Here is a 20,183-nt window from a genome sequence, read left to right as displayed (position 1 = left end):
CCATACTCTCTGATGACCCCTCAGACCTTGAGCCACCACCTTATGGCCCATTGTTGGGGTTCCGTGCCACCCCCAGAGATCCACGCCGCCCAGCCCAAGCCTCTCCAGCACAGGCTTCTCCGGATAGTTCTTCCCCTCCTGTGCCAAACCTGCCACACCCTAGGTTGGACTTTTCACCCAGTCTCTACCCTTCTGTGCCACATCCTCTCCTGTTAACTTCTGAAGACCCGTTTTGGGTTCCACTCCCTGACTCCTCAACTCCTGACAGCCCAGCCTCTCCCTCTAATACCCCTACCCACTCATCAGGGGCCCGGCATCCCTTTCAATGGACTGACTCACCTGTGACCACCTCTCAGTCTATGAGTACCCCTCCCCATCCCTCAGGGGTTCAACACACCTCCACTGAATGGGTTAGACCCGCTGCAATCACCTTTGAGCATGATAGGAGGGTAGCTCCTAGCTCTACCTCAGGTTCTATTCCCACCTCCTCGAGAGTTCTGCCCCTCCGCCAGGTAACTACCACTCGACCGGATCCTAATAATCAGGGTCAGGTTATACAGGCACAGGCCTATCAGTATGTACCCTTCACAACCACCGATCTCCTGAATTGGAAGACGCATTACCCCTCTTATACTGAAAAGCCTCAGGCAGTGGTGGACCTAGTGGCTAGCATTATGGCCACCCATAACCCAACCTGGACTGATTGTCAACAACTTCTCCTGACCCTCTTCACAACTGAGGAGAGGCGGAAGATTTTGCAAAATGCTGAGGCCATCACGCGAGCACGTGCTCCCGAGAGGACACCGGACCTAGAGGGGTGGGTTAGAGCTCGGTTTCCTCGCGCAGCTCCAGATTGGGATCCAAATGATGGGCAGCACTATGAACTGTTGTCTGGCTATTGCCGGGACTTACTGGAAGGTATGAGGAAAGGCATAAAGAGGCCCATTAATCTGGCAAAGGTCTCTGAAATTCTCCAAGGGGCAACTGAATCCCCTGGGGCCTTTCTAGAGCGACTAATTGAAGCCTACAGAACATACACTCCATTTGACCCTGAAGCCCAAGAAAACCAGAGAATGGTGAATAGTGCATTGGTGGCCCAGAGTATGCCAGATATCCGGAAGAAGTTGCAGCGTCAGGAGGGATTCGCAGGGATGAATACCACCCAGCTAATTGAGATCGCAACCAAGGTTTTCATTAATAGAGATCAGGAGGTGCGCCGAGAGGCTGACCGGAAGATGCAGAAGAAGGCCGACCTTTTAGCGGCAGCCATTACTAATTCCACCCTTAACCGAGGTCGACCTTTAGCTAATGGGAAGCCAAAGTGGGACCCCGGACCACCAGCCAGGCCCCGAGATTCCTTCAATCAATCCCGGCTAAGGGGGGAGAATCCCAGACCAAGATTGGAGAGGGACCAGTGTGCCTATTGTAAGGAGAGAGGGCACTGGAAAGATGAATGCCCCCAGAGGCGCCAGGGACTGAGAAGGGGACCAGGAGATCGAGGAAGCCGAGGCCGAGTTCGAGAGGGAAGATATGAGCCTCCTGAATCTGACATCATCGGGATAGCCGAGATGGCAGAATGGGACGAATAGGACAGACCGGGTTCCTACAAACTGGGCTCCCAGGAACCTATGGTCAAGCTAACTATAGGGAGCCGCTCAATTCCATTCATGATTGATACAGGAGCTGAACATTCTGTTGTGACGGAGCGATTAGCGCCTGTGTCTGGAAAAACTGTCCGAGTGGTGGGTGCCACGGGGGTGCAGAACCGGAGGCCCTTCCTGACAACCCGTAGATGCCAATTAGGCTCACACATAGTCACTCATGAATTCCTGTATATGCCAGACTGTCCAATCCCTTTGTTAGGCCGAGACCTGCTGTCCAAGCTTAGGGCCCAAATTTCCTTTGACTCTGATGGCCAGACTTCAGTCTCCTTTCGGCCCCCGACATCCAGCCCTAAGGGTATATTGAGTTTCTGCTGCCCTCTTGAAGAAGAATGGCGGCTGCATCAGTCACATAGCCAAGTTGACCTACCCCTGGCAGACAGCTTTCAGGTCAGTGGGGTATGGGCAGAAGATAATCCCCCAGGGTTGGCCCGAAATATTCCTCCTGTCCATGTAGACTTACTTCCAAATGCCCGGCCAATCCATCTTCGCCAATACCCAATTCCCAGAAAGGCTCTGGAAGGGATTCAAGCACATTTGAATCGTCTGTTATCCCATGGAATTATTCGTCCTTGCCAGTCTCCATGGAATACGCCATTGTTGCCAGTTCAGAAGCCAGGGACTGAGGACTACCGGCCAGTCCAAGACTTACGAGTGGTCAACAAATCCACTATCTCATTACACCCTGTAGTGCCTAACCCATATGTCCTGTTAGGATTGATACCTTCTGGAGCTACCCATTTCACGACACTAGACCTAAAAGATGCCTTCTTTTGTATTCGGGTGGCCCCAGCCAGTCAATTGCTTTTTGCCTTTCAATGGGAAAACCCAGTAACAGGAAGGAAGCTTCAGTACACATGGACCCGCCTGCCACAGGGGTTCAAGAATTCCCCCACTATTTTTGGGACAGCCCTAGGACAAGACCTTAAGACTTTTAAATCTGAGCCTTCCAGGCGAGTTTTACTCCAGTATGTAGATGACCTCCTGATTGCAGCAGTGACCCAGGAAGAGTGTTTTGAGGCTACTAGAGAATTGCTGGAGCTACTCTTGGATGCAGGCTATAAGGTCTCACGCTCAAAGGCCCAACTTTGTCAGTCAGAAGTGAAGTATCTGGGCTTTTGCATTTCCCAGGGAAGTCGGAAACTGGATGCTAGTAGGAAGCAAGCGGTAGCTGCAATTCCCCAACCCAAGTCCAGAAGAGAAGTTAGGGAATTCCTGGGAGCAGCTGGATTCTGCAGAATTTGGATTCCAAATTTTGCATTGATGGCGAAACCCCTTTACCAAACCACAAAGGGGGGTGAAAAGGAACCATTTGAATGGGGACCTACTGCTCAACAATCCTTCATTGCCATAAAGAAAGCCCTACTCCAAGCCCCTGCGTTAGGCCTTCCTGATGTGGAGAAACCTTTCTCACTGTATGTCCATGAGCGACAGGGGGTTGCTCTGGGTGTGCTGACCCAGATGATGGGATCCTGGCAGAGGCCTGTTGCATACCTGTCTAAACAGCTGGATGGAGTGGCTAAAGGATGGCCAGCCTGCATGAGGGCCATTGCAGCAACAGCCTTACTGGTCCAGGAAGCTGATAAGTTGACCTTGGGGCAAGAACTGGTTGTTAAAGTCCCCCACGCAGTTCTTACCCTCATGGAGTATAAGGGCAATCACTGGTTTACAAATAACCGTATGGTTAAGTACCAAGCCAGCTTGTGTGAGAATCCACGGATACACCTGGAAACAGTGGCTACATTCAATCCTGCTACTCTTTTGCCAGCATCTGAGGGACCACCGGATCATGACTGTATCCAAACCATGGATGAAGTGTACTCCAGTCGACCAGATCTTAAAGATGTTCCGTGGAGGGACCCAGATGTAATTTATTTCACAGATGGAAGCAGTTATGTGGAGAACTCCAAGCGACTGGCAGGCTATGCTGTGGTGACAGAGGACAAGGTGATAGAAGCAAGAGCCCTGCCCCAAGGAACTTCAGCCCAGAAAGCAGAACTTGTGGCCCTCATACGAGCTCTGGAGTTAGCAGCAGGACTGGTAACCAACATTTATACTGATTCTAAGTATGCCTTCACAACCCTACATGCTCATGGAGCTTTGTATAAGGAAAAGGGACTCATAAATGCTGCAGGCCAACCTGTTAAGTATGGACCTGAAATACTTCAGCTGCTAGAGGCTGTGTGGGCCCCTAAGAAGGTAGCTGTCATTCATTGCAGGGGACACCAAAGGGTAGATACTCCAGTGGCCCGAGGGAATCGCCATGCTGATTGGGTGGCCAAAGAAGCTGCTCGAGGACCCCCAGCAAGTACTGTGACTCCCCTGTTCCAAATCCGATTGCAAGAATGGACACCTATGTATACCCAAACGGAAGAGAAATGGGCTCAAGAAGAAGGTGCAGTAAGGAGACCTGATGGCTGGTTACATCTCCCTGATACCAGAGTTCTGGTGCCACGCCACCTAGCTTGGCCTGTAGTGTCTCAAGCTCATGACCTATCACACTTAGGGAAAACAGCACTAGCCCGTCTACTCAATCGAGTAGTGGTGCTGGAAGGATTGGATAGTCTGGTTGCCACTGCCTCTGCCCGATGTACTCTCTGTGCCCAGAATAATGCTCGTCAGGGACCCCGTATTCCACCAGGAGTTCAGTCTAGAGGACTAACACCCTTTGAGTCCCTAGTTATAGACTTCACAGAAATGCCCAGGAGCGGTAGGCTCCGATATCTCTTGGTCATGGTCTGTACCTTTTCTGGGTGGGTGGAAGCATATCCTACAGTTACTGAGAAAGCCACAGAAGTAGCTCGAGCTCTCCTTAGGGATGTCATCCCCAGGTATGGACTGCCCCTTGCCATAGGTTCAGATAATGGTCCCGCCTTTGTTGAAGCTACACTTCAGGCCCTGTCCTGCGCATTGCGCATTACCTGGAAATTGCATTGTGCCTACCGTCCCCAGAGTTCAGGGCAGGTTGAGCGAGCAAACAGAACCTTGAAAAATAGCCTAGCAAAGATTTGTCAGGAAACCCAATTGAAATGGCCACAGGCATTGCCACTAGCCCTCTTTCGCCTCCGATGCACCCCAACTAAAGGAACAGCCCTCTCTCCCTTTGAAATTGTGTATGGGAAGCCCCCAGCCATTTTACAGGGAATTAAGGGAGACATAGGGATTTTAGGGTCTGCCCAGGTGCAGGAGCAGGTAGCCCTCCTGGGTAAGATAATTTCTGAGCTTCAGTCTTATGTGAGAGAAATAAACCCTGTCCCCTTCCAGGCTCAGGTACATTCCTTCCTGCCAGGGGATAGAGTTTGGGTGAAAGACTGGAAGCTCCAGCCTTTGGGGCCCCGATGGAAAGGACCTTTTACTGTTTTGCTTTCTACCCCTGCAGCTGTGAAGGTCGCAGGGATTACTCCATGGGTCCATTGGTCTCGAATTAAGTCTGCTGACCAGACTGAGCCCAGCACGGATCAGACGGAGCCTAGACAGTGGAGAGCAGAAAGTGATCCAGCGGAGCCATTGAAGTTGCGCTTGACCCGAACCAAAGAATCTACTAGCTGAAAAGAAGGGTCAACTGCATGCTGCAGGAGCTGCTGAACTTCGGCTTCACACTGAGACTCTTTCTTGCCCTGATTCTGGCTTTCTTGGAATTTGAGAGCTTGATCCTTATCAGTTGAGGGTCTATCCCAACTGGTATAAGAACTCAAAGACTGAGAACACTATATGAGAGTAATCTGTGATTAGCACAGACTGTTGAAATATTATTGCTTAATTAGTTTGCTGTATTTGTTTTAGATTAGGAAGAAAGAAAATGTTAGTAGTTTGGATGCTTTTGTTGTTTTCTACTCCTTGCCTCCTTGTTCCTAATACCCCAACTCGCTCCAACCTTTGGTTACACTCTGTCCAGGAACTAATTAGCCAGGCAAAGATTACTTCCCCTTGTATTGTGTGTTCCCGATTTTCTCCTTATACTACAGATGTCCCAGCTGTACCTGTCCCTGTGCAACTCCCAGCTCTTATACCTCCCTACTTTTCGAGTTCAGGTCCTTGGAGCCAGGATTATACTTGGTGGTCCTTTTATAATGCTACTTCCCCCTCTGACTCTTCTCTAAGGCCAGTTTTTACGTCTCCCTATCCAGCCTCTGGAGTGTTTTGTTTAACAAGAAGCATCTCAACTGTTCTTCCCATTCCCTGTAATTATACTAATGTTCTCCCAGAAAAAGGAGAATCTGTGTGGGTAGTTTCTCCAGGTACTCCTATGTGCCCTGCTACCATACCTGCAGATTATGACCCAGGTGATTATCTGGCTCCTAAGCGTACCACTGAGAAGACTATAGTGTCCAAGCTTATTTTCTACTTTCATAAGTCCCCGGGGTATGAAGAGTTACTAACAAATGAGCAGCCTGTCACAATTGGGGATTGGCGCCTATGGTGTGCAAAGTCTCCATTTCGTCTTCGTTCCCCCTGGGATAGGGGCTCGCATTATGGGCACCCTAAGTACCCTGTCCAGCCTGAGCCAACATTTATTGGGAACTTTCCTCACCCTCTCCTTGGTCATTACTGGCTCTGTGATAATGTCCTCCACATGATTCTTCCCGCCACATATGATTTTTGTGTATTGGTAACCTTGAATTATTTTCCTAAAGTTATTCCTCTTAAGCCACTATCCCCGCACCGCTCTAAGCGAGAGGCTTTGTCCTTACCTTCCTCCGTTGCCACAGAGGATGAGGCGATTGAATTAGCCCTCCAGTATATTAATTCTACTTATCCTCTGACTAAAAAGAGACTTGTAGCCCTTTCTGCCACAGCCTGGATTCCAATTGGAGGCCCGGTAGCGGGTATTACTGAACTAGGTATGGCTACCCGGAGACTTCAGTCCCTACTCCATGTTTTAGTTCATGAGCTGAACGTGGTAGTCAATGCATTGCAGGATCAAATTAATGAATTAAGTATAGTTTCTCGGTATAATCGTATGGGTCTTGACTATCTCTTTGCAGCCCAGGGTGGTCTCTGCACAGTGTTAAATTCTTCAGAGTGCTGTACTATTGTCATAAATAGGACGCATGTAGTTAGGCATGCCATGGATAAAGTCCTACAGTTGGCCAGCCTTAATGTGGAGGATTACCGAGGAGGATTAGACCTTACCTCCTGGTGGTGGTCATTGACCTCCTGGATACGCCCCTTGTTCATTTCCCTAATAGTCTTAGTTTTAGCAGGGTTGTTGTTTTGTTTCCTGGCCTCATGTGCTTCGGCAGTATGCCGTCGAACCTTAACAAGTAGGGTAATGGTGGTTCATAAGTCTATTCCCAGTTAGGATCACTATAATCTCCAGAGTTTGAGTAGTGAGACTTATCTCTGCATAAGCTGATTTTAGTCTCAAAGGGGGGAATGAGGCAGCCATGGCATAATTATATATATAAGAAATGATATTAAAAGCTTGAAGTTTGAATTCTAGCTTTTTACCTGGCAACTAAAGTGAAGGAATGTCATCTGGTTTAGGTTATTTACGTTTGCCGGGCTGGGTTAGAAAGGTCAGAGACAGGAATTTCTTTCACCCTTGTGATTGATGGATTGCTAAGCAAACACATATGTATTCTATTATGAGCCGGCATATTGCAGGCAGTTTGTTTGGGATTGAATTGAACACTGCTTGGAAGGAAATAGTTAGAGTCTAAATAATTTTAGATATAAATGAGTTAGATTTTAGAAGTTCTTGCTTATAAGGAATATTGATTCTGTGTATTTTAGAATATGTTCTATTCTCTGTAATTTCTATGTAGAATACCTTTTTAAATCTAATGTTACTCTCTGCTGTATTTTCTAAGCAAAGACTGCAGTGAAGAGGTCAAACATGTGTTTTGACTTATCTGTAGTTCTGGCTGGTTCAATGTATAAGCTGATAGGTGAAAAAGGTCAGGAAAAGTCTTGATTAATTATAGCTAAGTGTAGGACTGGCCTCCTGAAAGTAATAACAGACCATAGCCGTATGCTATTAAGTAAGACTGACTTTTGACCTCTTTAATGAATGCCAGAGTTTAGTGAGCAGTTAGTATGAACCAGACTAGGAATATGAGAATAACCAATCTCACTAGGGCCTCTTGGTCTCTAAGGGAACCCAGTTTAAGCTATAGATGAGACATTAATCATAAGGAAAATATAAGAGTTCTGGAGACCAAATGTCTGGCTTAAGGGGCCCCAGGTTAGAGGTCAGTTTGAGGAATACCAAACCTATGTAACTGATATTTCAAAAGTAATGATTGGTTGAGGCAAAGTGACCAATCTATTCCTTAACCAATTGGAGAGTAAGGGGGGGCAAGGCTAGGAGGGGGATAGAACAGTATTTAAGTAGGAGCAGAAGCAGTTTACGTCAGAAGGAGCTCAGAAGAAAGAGAAGGACAGAAGGAACAGACAGAAGAAGGAGAAGACAGCATAAGAAGAGAGCTGAGACAAAGACACAGAGAGCTGAGACAGAAGAGAAGAGAGCTAGAACTGATGTCCTGCTTTGTTTGCTGGCAAATAAAGAAGATTTCTCCCTCATTCTGGTGTGTGCTGTCTGACTCCTGAAGTATCACAAATTCATGCCTCCATTCCTGCAACAAGGTCATAAAAGAAAGCAAGTGAATCTTTGAAAGATTACACTGATATTGTCAAACAAGTGGGCAAAGTGTTGTTATAAACAAAAGAGTCCATGTTGGGAAGATCTACAGACGGGTTCAAGAAGTCAGATTTTACAGAGTTTTTCAGAATGATCTAACACCTTAAAAAAGGAAATAGATTCTCTTTTAGAGACGGGCAGATAGGCAGAATAATTGACGACAAGGGAGTATATCTTTTTGCAAGTTCCATTTCCAAGGATCCTTGTAATATACATAATACTCAAAGTTCATAAATCACTGGTTAATCCTCTGGGTAGGCCTCTTGTTTTCACAACTGATTCAGTATTAGAACCACTGTTCAAAACTGCTGACACATTTCTCTGCCCTCTAGTCCCTCAGATTCCACCTTACACGTGTGACTCTATGCATGTTATCAACATTTTGCAGAACACTGTATTGACAGAGATTCTTCAAGTGACTTTAGATATTGAATCGCTTTACACTAACATTCCTCAAACAGAGGCACTGGAGATTTTTAGAGATGCACTGAGTGACAGGACCACAAATTTATGAATACACATTGAATATATACTAGAATTGGCAATGCAAGCATTAAAGGAAAGCTATTTTTACTTTGAAAGCCATTTCTGTGAACAGACTAAAGGTACAGCTATGCGGCCTACTAGGGCCCCCTCCATAGCCAATTGGTATGTTTGCCAATTTTGAAAAAAATATTTTTGGCTGATAACCACATATAGGTGACACCTACAGACATAAGGGCTATTGTAATGGTGTATAGTTGGATACAGTAAGGTTTTGGTGGGCTCACCATACAATATAAGGGGGTAAGGGTGAGATGTGTACCTGGGAGCTTTTATGTGAAGTCCACTGCAGTGCCCCACTGCTGTGCTGGGATGTCTGTGTTGCCAGTCTACTAAGAATGCTGGCTCCTCCTTGTTGGGCAGACTGGATGGACCGTACAGGTCTTTATCTGCCGTCATCTACAACATTACTATGCTAGTCTGCTTCATATTGTTTGTTGCAATCACAGAAATGACTGTATACCAGCTAATATTTACTGTGTGCAAGGTTCAGTTTTCTTTTGTAAGATGTTTCCTATTGCATAATTTTTTGCCTATATCCTAATTGCACAACGTTAGGGCTGCAGGGAACTACTGTTTTCAGGTCCTGGTAACTGGAGCTAGACCACTGCAATCTTATGACTAAGAGGGGCATAATCGAAAGGGACGCCCAAGTTTTGCTGAGGACATCCTTGCAAAACGTCCTAGTGGAGGGGCAGGGAAACCCGTATTATCGAAACACAATGGACGTCCATCTTTTGTTTTGATAATACGGCCGGGGATGCACAAATCCTGAAATTTAGGTCATCCTTAGAGATGGTCGTCCCTAGACTTGGTTGTTTCTGACTTTTGGCGATAATGGAAACCAAGGACGCCCATCTGAGAAACGACCAAATGCAAGTCCTTTGGTCGTGGGAGGAGCCAGCATTCGTAGTGCACTGGTCCCCCTGACATGCCAGGACACCAACCGGGCACCCTAGGGGGCACTGCAGTGGACTTCAGAAATTGCTCCCAGGTACATAGCTCCCTTACTTTGTGTGCTGAGCCCCCCACCCCCCCCCCAAAAAAAAACCCCCACTACCCACAACTGTACACCACTACCATAGCCCTTACGGGTGAAGGGGGGCCCTAGATGTGGGTACATTGGGTTTCTGCTGGGTTTTGGAGGGCTCACATTTACCACCACAAGTGTAACATGGGGGGGGGGGATGGACCTGGGTCCGCCTGCCTGAAGTGCACTGCACCCACTAAAACTCCTCCAGGGACCTGCATACTGCTGCCATGGAGCTGAGTATGACATTTGAGGCTGGCATAGAGGCTAGCACAAAATATTTTTAAACATGTTTTTTGAGGGTGGGAGGGGGTTAACGACCACTGGGGGAGCAAGGGGAAGTGATCCCCGATTCTCTCCGGTGGTCATCTGGTCAGTTCAGGCACCTTTTTGTGGCTTGGTCGTAAGAAAAACAGGACCAGGTAAAGTCGCCCAAGTGTTCGTCAGGAACGCCCTTTTTTTTCCATTATGGGTCGAGGACACCCATGTGTTAGGCACGCCCAAGTCCCGCCTTCGCTACGCCTCTGACACGCCCCTGGGAACTTTGGTCATCCCCGCGATGGAAAACAGTTGGGGACACCCAAAATCGGCTTTCGATTATGCCAATTTGGGCGACCCTGTGAGGACACCCATCTTCCAATCTGTGTCGAAAGAAGGGCGTCCTTCTCTTTCGAAAATGAGCTCGTGTCACAATGAGATTAGTCAACCTTTTTCACTACTATACATTTCAGCATCTTTCAAAGGTGTTAACTAATATGCACCAGTCAGAAAGAAAACTTTATTTTTTAACCACAATGCTTAATTAATCACTGCTAGCCAGCTGGCTTCCTTTGCTGGAGTGTCTGATTATTGTTTCTTAGTGCTGCTGGGAAATAAGGTCATAAAATCTGCAGCTTTCACACTGACATCTGGAGGTCACTTTCATATTCCCATTCACTTCTCAATCTGTCCTTTAATTCTGCTATTCTAAAATCTGCTAGTGGAAGTATCAAAAAAAATTTTTAGGTGTATTTCACTTAACATAGTAACGTTGTAGATCACGGCAGATAAAGACCTGTGTAGTCCATCCAGTCTGCCCGAGTACATAAAGATATGAGGTGATACAACATATGTATACCTGATCTTGATTTGTCCATGCTATTTTCAGGGCATAATCCGTAGATGTCTGACTGACACTGTTCTTGTTCTAAAACTTCTGAAGTTGTCATCAAAGCCCATGAAAAGGTCCAGTCCAGCCCATCCATATCTATCCAGCTACGATCAGGGCACAGACCGATAGCACCTTTTGGGGACAGTCTATCCATCTCCCTGTCCACTATGTGCATCTGTTTATCGCACATGCACAAACAGATGCATAATGCTTCACTACCTCTCAAAGAGCAGGGTAAAGCAGTGGCATGAACAGACAGTCAGTTCCACCAGCAAGGATAGAGGGAAACACCATAAAAGAGCCAGCAGAATTCCCTGGCAAGGAGGAGCAGGAGTAGTGGTGAACTGGTTTCACAGAAGGGAAGGGGTGGATGAGGGGCAGGGTTAGAGGAGGACAGACAAGAGAGGGAGAGAGTGCAACAAGGGAAAGCAAAAGGAAGGGAAGGACTAAAGGCAGATGGCAGGGAATGGAGAGTGTTCAACACTGGGCAGCAGGGAAAGGAGAGAAAGAGTGGATGGGTAGGTGGAAGTGAAGGAAGAGTGCAAGAGGTAGAGCAGTGGAGAGTAGGGAGATGGAATAGAGAAAGGGTGGGAGGGACAGGAAGACAGAAGAAACATGCAGAGGAGATAGAAGACTAATTGTCTACAGTGCTACACAGAAGTACACACAGCCCCCCCCCCTCCCCTGCCTCACACAGCTAACAGGCACATACCCCCAACGCATACATGCACATTTACCCACACCTCTATGACACTCACAGATCCTCCCACTCTGCCATCCCAGCCTCACATCCCCACAGATAAACAGGCTGAACTCTCCCTTCACAGATACTTCACACCTCACATTCACCACCCACTCTATGCCCATCCACACATCCCCTGCTATCTTCCTGGAGCACACTTTACCACAGCTGTTTCAACCGAATCCCCCACACAAATATGCCTTAATCTGTGAACTGAGAAAAAGGAACTGTGCCATGGTGCCACACTGTGAGTGCACTTTTCAACTTGTTTCTGTTAAATTTAACTTTGACTCCTAAAATGCACAAAAAAATGTTTCACATTGTATGGAAAACTGGTAAACAATTGCACAGCACTGCTTTGTAGCAAACCCCCAAATTCAATATATTGTGCTCAAAATTGTGCATGAAAATTTGGGCACGTGCCCAATTTGCACATAACATTTTTTTTTTTAACGATATTTTTATTGAAAATTTTGAATATAAAACAAATCATGATCATATCGCATCATACAACTTTCCAAAGCTTAACTGAACATTGTTTTTGTCGCTCAAACATGTACCCCCTACCCACCCTCCCCCATCCCTCCCTCCCTCCCTCAGGCACTACGGGGAAGATAGTAGCTCTTCCCTCATAAGCTCATATGGTTGCCAGATTTTTATAAACAATGCAACCTGCCCCCTTCTCATAGCTGTTAATTTTGACATCTGATAGATGAAATCCACCTTTCGAGTTATCAGCTGTAATGATGGTGTGTTTTTCTGTTTCCAGGCCCGGGCTATTTCAATTTTTGCTGCTACAAAGTATTGCACAGCCAATTTATGCAAGTGGGCCTTCACTCCCGGGGGTCTAAGATGCAGCAGACAGTATTCGACTCGCCCTGGATATTGCACCTTAAGAATCGTATAAACCATGTGCAGCACCCGTGCCCAATACTCTCTCACCTTTGGACAATCCCACCACATATGCATAAATGTCCCTTGTGCCCCACACTCTCGCCAACATTCCGCTGACATATTCGGGTATATCCGTTTAAGCCTTACCGGCGTATAGTACCACCAGTAGAAAATTTTATACCCATTTTCAATTAGTGGTTGTGCGATTGAGGGTTTCAACAAAGATCTAAAGATATGCATCCAGTCACCCGAGGGGAAGGTCCTATGCAGCTCCTGCTCCCACCTATGAACATAGTAATCCTGCGGGGTAACAAGCAAGAGCAGGGCCCTGTATATTCTAGTTACACTTCCTTTCCCCCCTCCCTCTCTAATTGCTCTCTCTAATCCTGTTTCCACCAGATCCAATTCCTCCCCTGCACGCCTGCGTAGGAAGTTCCTTAAACAGTGGTAGAACACCAGGTCGCGCTCCTCTAGGCCATACTCTTCCTGCAGCTCAGCAAACTCCTTTATTGACCCCTGTTCCCACACCTGCCCCAACTTATAGAGCCCTTTGCGTGCCCAGTCCTGGTAGACTTTCTCAGACTCTCCCAGTGGGAACCCCGGAGCTCTACAGATAGCCATTTGTAAGAAGTACTTTCTATCCGGGAACACCCTCCTTCTCATCTGGAGCCAGGTTGTCAGTAAATGATTTAGGCCTACCGGGGTTCTGCGTATTACCGCTCTTATCTCACTCTCCGGGGACCAGAGGATATTACCCAGATATCTCGTAGCTAGCCATGTTCTCTCCCAGTGTAACCACTTTTTGTTATTTTCCGGGTACCAATTGGCTAAGACCCGCAACTGTGCTGCTTGATAATAGAGGAGGAAGTTAGGAACTCCCATACCTCCCCTGGACGGTATTTGAAACATCATCGATCTGCGCACCCTCGGAGGCCTCTTACGCCATATGTATGCAAACATTTTCCTATTCAGCTGTTGAAAAAAGGAGTGCGGGATCGGTATTGGGAGAGCCAAAAATAGATATAATAACTTGGGCAGTAACATCATTTTTATGGCATGCACTCTCCCCATCCATGACAGTGTCATGCCTTCCCATCTGTCTAATTCTTCAAACAGCTCCTTCAGCTTTCTAGGGTAGTTCCCCTGGAACATAGTCTCTATCCTATCAGTTACCTGTATGCCTAGATACTGAATAGATTTCTCAGCCCACTTAAAAGGGTACATCCTCTGTAATATCTGGGCCTCCTGTACTGGTGTTGTAAGGTTAAGTATTTCTGATTTATTGATATTTATTTTGAATCCAGACAATTGTCCATACTGTGTCATAACTTCTATTACTCGCTTTAGAGACTGCCGAGGATGCGCTAAGGTCAACAAGATGTCATCTGCAAAGAGCATAATCTTATGTTCTCGTTTACCCCTTACCACCCCTTTTATGTCCCTTTGCTCACGAATTCTCTTGGCCAGTGGTTCGATTGAGAGTGCAAATAATAATGGAGAGATCGCACATCCCTGCCTTGTGCCCCTACCCAAGTCCAAAGGTTTAGAAAGTGAGCCATTAATCTTAATCGCTGCCATTGGCTTGGTATATAGTAGCCGGAGCCACTGTAGAAACTTGCCTCCTATCCCTATCTTCCTTAATACTGCGAACAAGAAAGGCCATTCCACTCGGTCAAACGCCTTCTCTGCGTCGACCGAGAGCAGAAGTACCGGTACTTCCTCGTCCCTAACTTGTTGAATAATGTGTAATAGGCAGCGAGTGTTGTCGAATGTCTGACGTCCGGCGATAAAGCCCGCCTGGTCCTCATGAACCAAGGAGGGCATCAACCCCTGCAGCCTCTTGGCCAAGATTTTGGTAAAAATCTTATAGTCTGTATTTAATAGTGATATCGGTCGATACGACCCACACTGCAATGGATCTTTCCCCGGCTTTAATATCACGACTATCTCTGCCATTCTCCAGGAGCTCGGAAGTTCCTGAGCTTCATCAAAAGAGGCAATTACCCTCATCAATAGAGGCGCTATCCACTTGGAGAATAATTTATAGAACCGAGTGGGGAATCCGTCTGGGCCCGGGGCTTTATTATTAGGGAGGTCGGCGATTGCCTTCTCAATATCCTCTAAGGTCACAGGGTTCGATAGCTCCTCCAGCTCCCCCCTAGACGCCCCTGGAAAGTCCATCCCCTGCAGATAATGGGCTACTTCCTCTGGCACTACCACCCGTTCCGACTGATACAGTCGTGTATAAAATTCCCAAAACACTTCCTTTATTTTCTCTGTTTGGGTATATTGCTCCCCCGACTCATTCTTTATGCTCGAGATGGCATTCCGTTGGGCCTGCTTTTTAAGCTTTAATGCGAGCAACCTACTGGCTCTATTCCCAAATTCAAAATGTTCTTGTTGTGTTTGTTGTAGTTGCATCGCAATCTCTGCCATTTGTGTGTCATTAAGTTGGGCTCTAAGATTATGTAGTTCTCCTGCCTTCACACTATCATTCGGGTCTGCTTTATGCGATCTCTCCATTTCAGCCAACTCCGCCCTAAGGGAGGATTCCCGCTCTACCCTCGTCCTGTCCAAATGTGCCTTAAAAGCTATTAATTGTCCCCGTAAAACTGCTTTAAATCCCTCCCATAGGCTCACCGGATGCACCTCTCCCGTATCATTAAACTGGAGATACTCCACAATATATTTTTCAATTACAGAAATATTCTGTGGATCTAAGAGAATCGCCTCATTCAAACGCCATTGCCTCCGCTGTTTACCCCCTTCACTTATCTTCATAGTCAGCACCACCGGGGAATGGTCAGACCAGGTTCTAGGCTCAATAACCACCTCCATCATTTTTTCCCGAACCAGACCATCCCCCAGCCAATAATCTATCCTAGAGTATGTGTTGTATTTGGGGGAGAAGTAAGTGTAATTCCTTTCTGACCCGTGAGACTCCCTCCAGAGGTCTAGCAGCCCCCACCGTGCCATCCATCCCTTCATCGCTACTCGCTCTCTTTTTGCATATGTTACTGTTCCCCCCGAATTATCCACCAAGGGGTCCAATGTTAGATTTAAATCCCCTCCCACAAGCAAGTGGCCCTTGGCAGATCTTTGCAAAAGCCCCTCTAGCTCCTCCAGGAATATACCCTGTCCCTCATTGGGTGCATATGCACATACCATAGTGTAGTACGTGTTGTACAGGGTTACCACCACTATCACGTATCTGCCCGCTTTATCCTTTAGTACTTTATGGACCTCCCATGGAAGAGAACTTGAAAAGGCTATAAGCACCCCCTTTGTTTTCTTATTATCTAAGCTGGATGCTCCATGTACTATGGGGTATCGTCTATGACGCATCAAATATTCATGTTTGTGCTTTAGGTGAGTTTCTTGAATAAACAGCACATCCGCTTTTAAACGTATGGCTTCCCTAAAGACCTGCCTACGTTTCTGGGGGGTGTTAAGACCTCTCACATTAAGTGTTACACATGTGCATACAGTCATAACTATCCCTTTTTGTCACGCTAATCAGCCCCCCCCTCAGTGCCCTTTCCCCTCCCAACCCTCCCTCCAACCCCCACCCTACCTTCCCCCTCCTCCAATCATGACATACCCTGTTCCCCATACATGGCATGTCCATATAGAGGAAGTCACGTCTATCCTTCAGCAACTAGCTATCGTTCTTAACCTAACAACACACAACTTCTTGTCCTGCATGCAAAGTATACTCAGCACAAAATTGCATCTGCTTCTCACAGCAGCTCAATCCAGTCTCATCCCTTGCCTGCAGGCTGTGTCAGTTTCTTCTCCGAAATTTGCCTGCGCAGTCTTCCCTTGCCCTGTGTAACTCGCTGCCATTTCGGCCTGACTTTCCTTGGGCGCTCAGCCACCTGGGACCGTTCGCTTTCTGCAACTGGTTCTTCTTGCGCCATATATGCTTGGGCCTCTTCCAGTGACACCACTCTGCATTGCTTACCGTCCTTATAGAACAACAGGGCAAAAGGATGCTGCCACTTATATCGGATCCCTTCATCCCTAAGTTGAGCAGTCAGCGGTCTCAGTTCGCTCCGTCTTTTGAGCGTGGTGGATGACAAGTCGTGGTACAGCTCTATGGGATAACTGTCCCATTCCACAGGCTCTGCTACCCTCGCCTTCTTCATTATTTCTTCTTTAGTTTTATAGTCCTTGAAGCAGGCCACTATATCCTTAGGTGCATTCTTATTCCGTCCTCCCAGCGCTCTATGTGCCCTCTCAATAATGATATCAGTTGGGACACGCGGGTCCTCCAGCGTCGATAATAGCTGAGCCGCTATACGCTGGACTACCTGCTCACAGTTCATATACTCCGGGAGTTCTGGGACGCCGCGAATCCGGATATTGGAGCGCCTACTTCTATTTTCGAGGTCCTCTACCTTGTCCAGCAGAAATTGGGTGTCTTCACTCTGACCTCGCACCCGCTGTTCCAGCGCCTGAACTGCCTCCGCGTTTTCCTCTAGGCCCGACTCCACCTCCGCTACGCGGTTGCCCAGCTCCACCATCTCTCCTCTGAGTTCCGCCCCCAGGGCTGCTATATCTTGACGCACCTCTTTTAAATCTTTTAAGTCCGTTCGTATCTCCTGGAACCACGTGCAAAGTTTTGCCCAAACTTCCTGCTGAGGTATGTTCTCCATGTCGCCTCCCATTATTTCTGCTACTTCTGGGCTCCCTTGTTGCGTTCCAGTCAAACGCGTGGTCTCGCCATCTTGTAGGGGGCCCGATTTCGGCTCCTTGCGTTTGAAGCCGTATGCTTGCAAGTCGGCCGATTTAGCCGTCCCCGACGCCATCCGGGCTTTCTCCCCGTGTTCCCCCCTCGTTTTTTTATATTTTCGCTGGGGAGTGGATCGTTAGTGTCGCTCGTTTGCTGTTGCCTCGTCAAGTTGCTGAGGAGCTCCCGTTTCAAGCAGCCATTCGCGCTGCTGACGTCACTTCCTCCCTGCACATAACATTTAACTGAATGAGCCAATCAGCGCCACTAATTGGGTGCTATCAATTATTGGTGCTAATTGGCAACAATTTGAATTTACACATGCATCTTCTTAGTCGGTATTCTATAAAGATGCACACACAAATTTTTAAGCACGGATCTGAAAAGGTGGCGTGGCCATGGAAGGGGCATAGGCAGGTCGGGGGCATTCCTAGCATTTGTGCGCAGTCTTACAGAATACTGCAGATCTGTGCCTAATTTAGGTGCAAGGATTTATATCAGGTTTCAGTTGGTGTAAATCCTCATGCCCAAAATTGGGTGCAAATCCCAGCGCAAACTGCTATTCTATAAATGGCGTCCAACTCGGAGTGCTGTTTACAGAATAGTGTTTAATGCTCCTTTTTTTTTTTTTTTTTTGCACCATTTACTGAATTTAGCCCCATATGGCTCTGGTTGTTATAGAAAAGTAAGGTGACTGGAAACTGAGCAAAGTCAACATCCAGTTCTCTTGTAGGATACAGAATTGCCAGGTCTAATAGAGGGGGCCCTTTTACAAAAAAGTTGTTAAGCTTGTAACAAGCAATTAGCGCATCAAGCAAGCTACAGCAGAAATGCGTCTATTTATTTATTTATTAGGATTTATTTGCCGCCTTTTTGAAGGAATTTACTCAAGGTGGTGTACAGTAATAGACAATTACAGCAGTAAAAATATTCAAATAACAATACAAAGTATGACACAGAGGGGCATTTTTGATATGACGTCTAAGTCCGACTTTGGATGTTTTGCACAAAACATCCAAAATCCAAACAGGAAAGAAGGTCATTTTTGAAATATTGTTTTCGAACAAGGGTTTGTACTTTGGACGTTTTGTTTTTTTGGTCTATTTTTGAAAAAAAAACAAAAAACGAATAACTGCAAAACGTAGAAAATCTAGCCATTGGGAATATAGGAGGAGTCAGAAATTTTTAGCAGACTGGTCCCCCTGGACAGCAATGGGACACCCTAGGGGACACTTCTATGCACTTCATAAAAATGCTCCCAGGTACACATTTCACCTTTGCTCCCTTATCTTGTCCACCTGAGCCCTCCAAAACCCACCCAAAAACTACTGTTGCCCTCTGTACACCACTACAATAGCCCTTATGGGTGAAGGGGGCGCCTATATGTGGGTACAGAAGGGCTTTGATAACTTTGGGAGGGGTCACAGTTTCTACCACAAGTGTGATAGGTACAGAGAAATAGGGACCCAAGTCCCCCACTCCATAGTGCACTGCACTGACCACTACACTCCAGGGATCTGTATGCTGATCTAATAGACCTGGCTATAACATCTGAGGCTGTCATAGAGGCTGGTAAGTCATATTTTTACTAAAACTTGTGCTAAATTGTCATTGTGTCAAACAAACTGAAAAAATGCTCTGAAACGGGGAAACATTTCTATGATTTAGGTCAGTGGTTAATTACCTGTGAGATATATATAGCCAATGTAGTTTTTCTCATGCTGAGAGAATAACAACGAAATGTAGGCTTGCTCTGGTCATAAGTTTTTGTAAATGTCCCTGTTTCATGGAATTGAAGCCCATCTAGTTGATTAATAAAAATGCTGACGTATGTTTTTTTTTCCCTAACATCCTCCCAGAAGAGAACATGCTTTGTTTTTCCTAGGTGATTTAACATTTTCAACTTTAAACAGAGTATGTTGGGTCAAGCACTAGCTTACCTTCCTTATAAACCTTCTTAATCTCTTTGATCTCGCTATTAGTCCTTGACACCAGAATCTCAATCAGAGTATCTTCGTCAGTTCCAAGACCCTGTGAAAAGAGATACAGTTACAGTGGCGTATCTGCACAATGTGCATCTGTTGCGTACGCACCCCCTGTCTTCTTGGTGTGAATGCCAGAGTAAGGCTTGGAACGCACTGAAAGCACCAGAATGAGGTTTGGAAAACACCAAGAGCGCCTATTGGAGCACCAGAATGAGGCTTGAATTTCCCTGAGACAGGCACTGGAGTACCAGAATCAGGCTTAGAATACACAGAGAGGCAGCCGGAAGGCTCACTATTAAAGATCTTACTGTCGCACCCCCTGTCAAAAATTCCTAGCTACGCCACTGTAGTTAACCTGTTCTATAATCTAATATCCTATAACTAAAACATGTGATGGTAAAAAATGGAAAAACAACAAAGATATCTGAAGAAAAAAGTATGTGTCACTTGTGCATGACCTGATAGTTTATCACTTGTCATAATTAAGCCTAACACACTCACTTCTATGCCGTAACACTGTAAACAGGGACCAGGCCCAATTGAAGAACCACAATGATGAGAACAGGAAAGAAAGTTGTGAAACTGAATTCAAATCAAGGTCTCAATTTTTCTTTTTTTTTAATTGTACAATTCCATCTGGAAGAATTGTATACCTTTGTGGCACACTTGAGCTCATGTGCATCAAACTGGGCTGGTGTCATCATCAAACCCAAGACGACTTCTTCCAGGTGGCTGGAGAGGGCTTTTTTCAGAGCATCAACCAGAGACTGTAACAAAATAGAACATGAGGAACACACAGTTCA

The 20,183-nt window shown here is 46.4% G+C and overlaps 1 protein-coding gene across 1 annotated transcript in view; it reads right to left on the bottom strand.

Moving 5' to 3' along the window:
* LOC115463405 (annexin A1-like) overlaps nt 1–20,183 on the bottom strand; it is an 86,336-nt gene that overhangs the window by 43,537 nt on the left and 22,616 nt on the right. Inside the window, exons 5-6 of the mRNA XM_030193869.1 lie at nt 20,034–20,147; nt 19,336–19,426 (exon numbers count right to left, since the gene is read on the bottom strand). Coding sequence (XP_030049729.1) covers nt 19,336–19,426; nt 20,034–20,147 — 205 coding nt within the window. The remainder of the gene's footprint in view (nt 1–19,335; nt 19,427–20,033; nt 20,148–20,183) is intronic.

This window comes from Microcaecilia unicolor, chromosome 2, assembly GCF_901765095.1.
Source record: "Microcaecilia unicolor chromosome 2, aMicUni1.1, whole genome shotgun sequence".
Classification (NCBI taxonomy): domain Eukaryota; kingdom Metazoa; phylum Chordata; class Amphibia; order Gymnophiona; family Siphonopidae; genus Microcaecilia; species Microcaecilia unicolor.
This window is presented reverse-complemented; position numbering and strand designations above follow the sequence as displayed.